The 10,392-nt window shown below is 42.6% G+C and overlaps 1 protein-coding gene across 3 annotated transcripts in view; it reads left to right on the forward strand.

Annotated features, from left to right (window-relative positions):
- Window positions 1-5,371, forward strand: part of LOC124002952 (ubiquitin carboxyl-terminal hydrolase 43-like) — a 125,055-nt gene extending 119,684 nt beyond the window's left edge. For 2 of the 3 annotated variants that reach the window (XM_046310810.1, XM_046310811.1), the window contains exon 16: window positions 201-3,529. In XM_046310810.1, coding sequence (XP_046166766.1) covers window positions 201-1,441 — 1,241 coding nt within the window. In that variant the 3' untranslated portion in view covers window positions 1,442-3,529. Of the gene's footprint in view, window positions 1-200; window positions 3,530-4,965 lie in introns of those variants that run through there. The other variant, XR_006833169.1, reaches the window with a different exon arrangement.
- Window positions 5,372-10,392: the final 5,021 nt, after the last annotated feature.

Raw genomic sequence — 10,392 nt, forward strand, 5'->3', positions numbered from 1 at the left:
AAATATATTTGGCTATGGTGTATGTAAACTTCTGACTTTAACTGTATATAATGTTGCCGGGAAAAAAAGCTCATTGTGATCGATGTGCTTGTAATTTACAATTTAATAAAAGGGGTTTGAAAATGTAAAGTTAGTCTAGCTTAAAATGTCAGAGACACTATAGTAAAGTGTTCTTTTCTCTCTCTCTCTTTCACCACCAGGTGGTTTTGAGACCAGGCCGTTCGTACGGGGCATCCAGGGTCGTAGCGTCAGCATGAGGACCCCCACTAAGAACAAAGAGACACTGAACAAGGTCTTCCCGCTACGCTGGTCGTTCGGCTCCAAGGACCGCCAAAATATTGCAGCCGAGGCCGCCCCTGCTCCCATCCCCACCCCTGCCCCTGTGGAACTGGTGGAGTACCTAGAGTCTGGAAGAAGACCTCGCTGCACCAAGGACTCTATAGTCAATTTAATGACGGGCTCTGAGAGCCGGAAGGGTCCTGCCATCAGCTCCCCCAGTGTGGGAAGCAGCCTGAACTGCATGGGACAATCAGAGTCTCCGCAGATGCCAGAGGGCCAGAGAAAACCAGTCACAGACAAGACAGGGAGTCTGAGACGAAGTAGCAAAGGGTCCCATCAGCAGCAGAGAGACCAGGGGGACCAGAGAGACCAGGGGGATCAGAGAGACCAGAGAGACGAGGGTAGGATGGGCAGTAGTAGTAGTACTAACACTCTGACCAGGAGGAATACCAAGAAGAGTAAGGAGAAGGACCAGGGAAAGCCCCAAGAGGCCCCTTCTAGGAGGGGGTCTAGTGCAGGCGTCCAGTCCAGCTCCAGCACCCACAGCCTCAGGGACAGAGACTGGGAAGGCACCCTGAGGAGAGGGGCCAAGGGCCACCAGGACCCACCACCAAGGGACTGTCTGGTACCACCTGAGGGAGAAAAGAGAAGGAAGGGTGAGAAGGTAGAGGAGGCCTCCAAGAGCCACGAGGGGCTGCTGTCTTTCTTCAAAAGCAACTTCAAGAAGAAGGACAAGGAGTCGTCATCGTCTCGCAAGTCCGACTCTGGAAAAGTTGGTGACGTCGGCGGGTCCAGCACCTCCCAGCTGTCCCTGTCCAGTGGAGCCCCAGGCGGGGCCACGAAGACGGGGGAGGCGAAATCCAACGGAGCCCCCCGCAACGGGAGTGCCAATCATCTCGGAGACGAGCTACCCAATGGTAAAGCCAGACGCGCCGCTGCTGCCCATATAAAACGCTCTCAGAGCTCATCCAACATCCCCAGCAAGGAGGAGTCTAGCATGCGAAGGACCGCCTCTTTACACCGCAAAGGGCTGTCCCATGACGTGGCTCCGCCCCCTCGCAGCCTCACAGCAGAGACGCCCTCCTACGGTACCCTGCAGAGGACTCGCTATAGTACCAACTCATTGGGACGCAAGAGGACGGTCCCAGAGTCCAGCTTTTAGCTGACACACACACACCCTGACACACACACACCAGGGTCGTTTTCACTAGGCACCAAACAGAAGAAATGGACTGAACAGGGAGGGATTATCTTTGTTTGTCGAGTAAGAAATGCTATGTTTTCTACATTTTGCTACATTGACTTTGTGCACTAATCAATCTGACCCTGATCAAAGCAATGGAGCTCCACTGGAAGGATACTCCTGTAGCACAGAAACACAGGTATGTGAAAACCACACAAGGTGGCGTGGAGGGGTGTAGCGTCAGTGAAAGAGCCATTCACAGGGCCAAGGAGAACATTTAGGAAAGGTGACACAAAGTAACATAAACAAAATGTCATATCAGAATGAATATTTTCTTATTCCAGTTTTGATTTTATTTATGTGTAAAAAAATATTGTGACTTAACAAGTGCCTCAGTAACTGATATGCAGTTTTTAACCAATGAGTTTGTGGACACCTGGTCAGCACCGGAAGCACATGTTTTATTCACACAACTACATGCACACACACACACACACACACACACACACACACACACACACACACACACACACACACACACACACACACACACACACACACACACACACACACACACACACACACACACACACACACACACACACACACACACACACACACACACACAGGCATGCACACGCACGCACACACATTATCTACACTCGTGTCTTAAAATCGTAGTAAATGAATGGCATTCATCACTATCCTCCTCGGTCGGTTTGTCCAATAGTGGCACCTAAAGGGATGTTATGACGGTGTCATGACAATACGTTTCGTTATTAATGTCTACACGCTCTAGAAGATTTGGACAAAAACATTGATTCATTGGAAGTTTACATCAGAGCTTTAATATGTGATTTCCTCCTAGATTGAACTATGAATGATTTAATAACTGGTTGTACGTGCTGCTTGCACTGCAAACTGGCTGCTATATAGATTCGCACATTGCAAGTGAAGGTTATGATATTGCACTTTCTACAATGCCAATGGTACCGAACTCTCCCTTTCATGCAGTAAGAAGGGGACCCTCCTAACAATATAACTTGGCCTACGCAACACATCCCTCTTCATTCTTAAACTCGTGAAAATATGCAGTTTGACCACACAATCCATTATTATAAATTCAAGTACATTTATATGGAAATTTGACATTTTTAGCACTGAAATCTGGCTTTATGATTCTAAGGAAATGACTGTGTTTTAAATGAGTACAAAATGACCTCAGATTGATCTATTCTTGCTACCGGTAGGTAATGTAACTTTCTGATGCTGATACATTGACAGTCTGGTGTGTAGGTCTATGCGGTACTGTATTAGAGAGGCTAGCGGTGTCGATGGATTGCATCACTATGCAGTTCTCTATGAAGGAGCATGCACTGTAACAGTAAGGTCACTGTAACAGTAAGGTCGCTGTAACAGTAAGGTCACTGTAACAGTAAGGTCATTTATTTGAATCATCAGACTGTCCACTACAGTAGGCAGTAGATGCACTGCTCCAATCACCCCTGAATGTCACATACGTGTTATTTATCAACCTTGATGAGCTCTTTGGCCCCCCACTTATCCAGTCTTACTTCTCATCCTCTCTCTCTTCACTCCTCCACATCAATCCGTCTAATCTTTTTTCCATTTTTGTTTTCATTCCCTGTCATCCATGGTGTCTCTCATCAAGTCTCTTTGGCCACTGACTAAAGGTCCCCTCTGCTCCAATCTGCAGAGCTCTCGCCTGGCGTTAATGGCGTAGGCGTTCGATTGAAACACCCTCGCTCTCACTGGGTTGAAATTAGCGGTGTAATTGGGTCGAGTCTCTACGGTACAATATCCCTTCTTAAGAGTCGTTAAGGTACACCGTGGGAAGAGGCTGTAGCTACTGGCAGAGTCACGTAATGTCTGAGTCTGAGAACCTTTTACATTTTTCACCTGTTAGTCATCCATTTTCCTTCCTGAAAGCTACAGTATATGTACAGCTGCAGTATATGTACAGCTACAGTATATGTACAGCTGCAGTATATGTACAGCTGCAGTATATGTACAGCTACAGTATATGTACAGTTGCAGTATATGTACAGCTGCAGTATATGTACAGCTGCAGTATATGTACAGCTGCAGTATATGTACAGCTGCAGTATATGTACAGCTGCAGTATATGTACAGCTACAGTATATGTACAGCTGCAGTATATGTACAGCTACAGTATATGTACAGCTACAGTATATGTACAGCTGCAGTATATGTACAGCTACAGTATATGTACAGCTTCAGTATATGTACAGCTACAGTATATGTACAGCTTCAGTATATGTACAGCTACAGTATATGTACAGCTTCAGTATATGTACAGCTACAGTATATGTACAGCTACAGTATATGTACAGCTACAGTATATGTACAGCTACAGTATATGTACAGCTTCAGTATATGTACAGCTACAGTATATGTACAGCTGCAGTATATGTACAGCTGCAGTATATGTACAGCTGCAGTATATGTAAAGCTACAGTATATGTACAGCTGCAGTATATGTACAGCTGCAGTATATGTACAGCTGCAGTATATGTACAGCTGCAGTATATGTACAGCTGCAGTATATGTACAGCTGCAGTATATGTACAGCTGCAGTATATGTACAGCTGCAGTATATGTAGCTTTCAGTTGATACATTTAATGGACCTAGCAGTGCCGCACTTTATCGTAGGGGTGAGAAAGAAACTTCAACACCCCACACCAGTTAGTCCTTGACACTAATTACACTTACACTTAGCGCCTGTCTGTGCCACTCAGGCACAGTTCTAAGCAATAAAGATTGAATGAATGTCTGGTCACGTCGTGTCCATGTTTTGCACATAGAATATACTGCTGAAGTGTACGTTGAAGGAAGCATTGTGGGCAGCAATTCAACAGCTTGTCATTGGTACACCAAACATGGATAACAATAAGGTACCAAATCCATATGGCCAGTTTTCAGCTCATTTCTTTAACAAATGATGCCTTTTGTTAGTATAGCCAGTTTTCACTCCCAATAATTAGTGGACCAAGCCAAAGCATTGGTATTATCCTGGAGCAATTTTTTACAGTAACAAACTCACCAGTCACTATGGACTCTATTGGGAAGATGGAGGATCACATCAGTTTCATGTTAAATAAATACGCCTATTACAATCCTGAATTGTGATGTTTTGTCATTTGTCTTTGCAGCTTGAATTCCTGGGGGACAGAGGGTTGTTGAGTTTGAGTTGCTACAGTACTTCACAGTCAACCGTCTTAAAACTTCACTGTTGCCCGTAGGTCTTTTCTGTGACCGAGCTATGCTTGGTGATAGATAGCATGTCTTATCTATAGACAACATGGTCTCATTAAAATATGTCAAAATAGTGCCATATTAACCATTAGTTATACTGTATGTCACAGAAACAAACATATGATGTCTGCTGTGGGAATAAGAGCGTTCAGATGGGACACAAAGTCTTACTGTTCATTGACATTTTGTTTTTCTTTTGTTCTAGATGAGGACACTATGTACCTACCACAAAGTTTACTTGTACCAAAATTAAAATGAAGACTACAAATGAAGGTTTTTTTTCCAATGATTTTGTGAAATGTGGGATAAAGATGATTTATATGCAACTTTTCTACATTTGATAAGAGTTTTGTAAATATATGAATACACATAGCTCTATATAATATATGTATAAAGGGAGACATGATGTAGTATAGCCTTGTATAAATCGCAGGGCTATGAGGTTAAGGCTGATGCACAAGTATAGGCCTCAACTGTGGTGTGTACTGTTCTTCTATGCACAAGAGTACGACAAGGTATATGCTATTACTGTAAAACTATTACTGTAAAACGACCACGAGGGTTTGTATCTGACTAATGTTTATACTGCAAATAAAGCACATTGTTTAACACACTTGGGTTTGTGTGCAGTTATGTATTCTGTATTCACTCACTTGGATACATGTGTATTGTATATTCTAAACTGAGTGGTTCGAGCCCGAATGCTGATTGGCTGACAGCCGTGGTATATCAGACCATATAGCACAGGAATGACAAAGCATGACTTTTTACTGGTCTAATTGCATTGGTAACCAGTTTATAATGGCAATAATGGCCATAAACAACACCCCCTCAGGCCTTATTGCTTAGTGTTCTTAATGTTTTGTACACTCAGTGTATAGTATAGTATACGTGAGTATAGTATGGTGCTTGGTTCCATTGTTGGAGCTGTCTTCATACTCTTCAAGCGTCTACATAAAGAACACCTATAAACATCATCTCTCCCACCTACCATGCCAGTATTTCTTTGAAAGGTTCACATTGTTGTACTTCAGGGCTGGGCTCAATTCGAATTGAAGGCATTCAATTCAGGAGGTGATTTTAAAAAGTATTAAATGAAACCCTTTTGAAGTAAATAGCTTCTACTAATCAGATTACTGAGATGTCATTGAAAATAGATGCAATTTTTAAAAATTAACTTTACTTTCTGAATTGACTGCCTTCAATGCAAATTGAAACCCCAGCCCTGATGCAATTACTTAGAATGAACTGGCATGTTTTGAATTAAAGGCCAAGGACATAAGTGCGCTGAACAATTCCAAGCAAACCTGCACTTTCACAGCTCAAAAAGAATAAACGGACCAAAAGGGTTGATTCTATTGAGTGACTGAAACAACCATGAATAATAGACGCAACTGAGCAGGACAATTCATTTTTCAAACTCTACTTTCAAAACTCTCATTTTAATATTTTGCCTCTTTTGAAATTCAATAAGATTTCCTTAACAAAAGTTTGGACATACTGTAAGAGGCCTCTAGTCCTGTATATCTCAACGGTGTTGGAGCAAGAGGCTTTTATTATTTTGGTAATAAGAGCAGCCTGTTAACCAAAGCTATTTCCCTTCCTGTATTTTCTTGAAGGGATGTGCTCATTATCCCTATGTAGGGAAATACTCTAACCAGAGCCCAATAGGGTGTCGTTTTGCTGCACATAGAGAGTGTGAGCTGACATTCTATCATTCACTTGATCACTATGATGCATCATACATTCATCACCCTAATGCCAGAATTTAGATCATTTCGACAATTAGTCCATTTCACATGGTTGGCAATATTTGCTCATTAGATGGCACTATTGCAGTTGGTATGGTGGTGTCTAGTGGTTGAGTGCAGATTATATAATTTGATCATATAGGGTTTAGTTCCAACGTTCATCACATTCTTGTTCTATTTGGAAAAGCAAACCTGCCCCGAGACATAGATTGAAGGCAATGAGACCAGACAAATTCATTTTAATGTAATTTATGCTGAAAGAACATCTTGAGATATGAAGTTGTGCATATATGAAATTGTGTATATTAGCCTTCCATTTGATTTCATACCAGTGAATCATGAGATACATGGTGCACCGACAGGTAGAACATTCAACACTCCGTTGCCCTGACACCTGAGGGTGAGTAGAGATGCTGATACATTTAGCTCCTTTGTTCCAATGGAGAAACAGACATCATGGCTCGGAGCCATTCATAGACATGCACCGATGTGGCTTGTTATCTTTAGTCACAGTGAGCCAGAGATTCACAGTGTGTGAACTAAAGGAGATGGGATGAATGAATTGGATAAAGGTATCCTATTGAGTCTTCACAAAGATGTGTTAGGTTCTTATTTATCAGAGTAAATAACTCACAGACACTAGAGAAGCTTAACCAAGTTTGATTCTCCCCAACGGGTCGTTACAGCTGTAATTCAGACCACCAGATATTTCTCACCATCACAGGTATATATATCCCACTTAAGACACTCCTCCTTCTCAAACTGGAAGTCTTCCGACTAGCTTGGAAAGACAGTATCGTACAGTACCGAAGAGCCCTTACTGCTGCTCGGTCATCCTATTTTTCTAACTTAATTGAGGAAAATAAGAACAATCCGAAATTCCTTTTTGATACTGTCGCAAAGCTAACTAAAAAGCAATAATCATGGCCTCTAAACCTTCAAGCTGCATACTGGCCCCTATTCCAACTAAACTACTGAAAGAGCTGCTTCCTGTGCTTGGCCCTCCTATGTTGAACATAATAAACGGCTCTCTAACCACCGGATGTGTTCCAAACTCACTAAAAGTGGCAGTAATAAAGCCTCTCTTGAAAAAGCCAAACCTTGACCCAGAAAATATAAAAAACTATCGGCCAATATCGAATCTTCCATTCCTCTCAATTTTTTTTTAAAAGGCAGCAACTCACTGCCTTCCTGAAGACTTCTCTTGCTGTCTCTGCCTGGCCGGTTCCCCTCTTTCCACTGGGATTCTCTGCCTCTAACCCTAATACAGGGGCTGAGTCACTGGCTTAATGGGGCTCTTTCATACCGTCCCTGGGAGGGGTGCGTCACCTGAGTGGGTTGAGTCACTGATGTGATCTTCCTGTCTGGGTTGGCGCCCCCCACTTGGGTTTGTACCGTGGCGGAGATCTTTGTAGGCTATACTCGGCCTTGTCTCAGGATGGTAAGTTAGTGGTTGAAGATATCCCTCTCGTGGTGTGGGGGCTGTGCTTTGGCAAAGTGGGTGGGGTTATATCCTTCCTGTTTGGCCCTGTCCGGGGGTGTCCTCAGATGGGGCCACAGTGTCTCCTGACCCCTCCTGTCTCAGCCTCCAGTATTTATGCTGCAGTAGTTTATGTGTCGGGGGGGCTAGGGTCAGTTTGTGATATCTGGAGTACTTCTCCTGTCCTATTCGGTGTCCTGTGTGAATTTAAGTGTGCTCTCTCTAATTCTCTCTTTCTCTCGTTCTTTCTCTCTGAGGACGTGAGCCCTAGGACCATGCCTCAGGACTACCTGACATGATGACTCCTTGCTGTCCCCAGTCCACCTGGCCGTGCTGCTGCTCCAGTTTCAATTGTTCTGCCTTATTATTATTGGACCATGCTGGTCATTTATGAACATTTGAACATCTTGGCCATGTTCTGTATAATCTCCACCCGGCACAGCCAGAAGAGGATATCCCACATAGCCTGGTTCCTCTCTAGGTTCCTTCATAGGTTTTGGCCTTTCTAGGGAGTTTTTCCTAGCCACCGTGCTTCTACACCTGCATTGCTTGCTGTTTGGGGTTTTAGGCTGGGTTTCTGTACAGCACTTTGAGATATCAGCTGATGTACGAAGGGCTATATAAAATAAAAAAATGGATTTGATTTTTGATTCTCTTCAATTCTTACATCTTATGGTTAAACAGGAAGTGGCTAGTAAATCCTTAATACTCCCTTCAGGGGATCTGACCTGACCTCCTGACCTCAACCCCTCCTTCGCCTAATCCACAGATGTTCATCTGCTTCCCCTATAGCAAACCTTTGATCTCCTCCAGTCCACCCAGAACATTCCACAGCCACTCTGTCATTCCACAGATCTCACTCCTTTATATATTATGCGTCTGATCTTCAATATCTCAATGTTCAACTTTTTGAAAACAAACAGTCCCTCCTCTTGAACAAAAACATCCAAATGTTAAATTTATATAAACTTGGAAATTACTTAAATGGACAAACGATAATAAAACATGAATTTAAAAAACGAACAAGTGGAAACAAACAAACATTCACTGTGAGGTTTACAAACTCAGAGACGTGTGTTCTATAATCACACCATACACAATTTTATTTCCATCTCTCATCACACAATAAAATGCCATTCCAGCTGAATCTGCTGTCTTGTTCCATGTCAGCTGGAACACTTTTTGTTTCTCCACTTTCTCCTTCGGGTTCCTAAGAAAGTGATAGCATAAGACTTGGAAAGCAACAAAAACACACACAAACCATAACAGTATTAACGTGACCTAGTAATATTTTACATCAATAGCAGTCAATATTAATCCTCACCTTATTTCAGTCTCATCTGAAAGTTGTAAATTCTTGGTTGTCTGCACGAACCCTGGCTAACAAGTTGAATCAGCAATACAAAACTGGGTTTAATTATTTATTTACTAACTACCTAACTAATCACACAGAATTACATATACACATAATTAATCATAACTTCATAAAGGAAAACGTCCCTAGCGGGCGGAACAGATATGACAGCTTGTTACACAAAAGAAAAGGGGCTGGGTTTGAGTGAAAGAACGGGAAGACTGAGGAACAAAGGGCGAAGCTGTGCTATCGTAAATACAGTATCTTATGCATTCTAAATTACCACCCATTTGGAAAAGGAAAATGCAATAAATATTTACTCTGAGCTGTGCTTCAGTAGGTTGGTGGTAGATGGAAGGCCTTGTTGCCCAACCGAGTCCTTTGTCCTTTGAAGAATGTCTCTGGTTGTCAATTGGATACGTTGTAGTAACGTCGTTGTGTGGTAGACGGGATACTCTGTCTGTTCCTTCCTAACCTGCGTTTGCAGCTGCTGTTGCTAACTCAACGGCTAGGAGGTATCACTTCTGTAGTGAATAAGAGTTCAAAGTTCATACCATTCGCAACCAAAGCTCACGCTGATGTTGGCTTCGTTCTGTAGTTATTATCTGAACCATTCTGACATCGGACCGTCGTCCTCACATCCTCGGAACAGGAGGTTATATTGTCCTCAAGGCTTTATATAGGAAGGGAGAGGCGGGCGTATTTTTTTTATTTTTATAGCCCATGTCCCTTCACAGGGGCGGGCCACTGATTGAGCAGAGCCCTACCTTATGAAAACCCAAATCTCAAATTTTAGAAGCCAAAAGCACATTTCATCCCATCACGATTAATTTCATATTCAAACATTTCAATTGAACAACAATTCCATGTGAATCTGATAACACTGATGTGTAGACTTTCCACTGTAGAGTTTATGTCATCTTATAATTGATGAGAATGTCTCAGATGACAACCGAACTGACATCATATTCATTAAGTACCACTGCATATGTTCAATTGGTCGGATTACCAGAATATAGTTAATTCCCCCCCACCTTCTGATGTTCC

Source organism: Oncorhynchus gorbuscha, linkage group LG18 (genome assembly GCF_021184085.1).
Source record: "Oncorhynchus gorbuscha isolate QuinsamMale2020 ecotype Even-year linkage group LG18, OgorEven_v1.0, whole genome shotgun sequence".
Classification (NCBI taxonomy): Eukaryota; Metazoa; Chordata; class Actinopteri; order Salmoniformes; family Salmonidae; genus Oncorhynchus; species Oncorhynchus gorbuscha.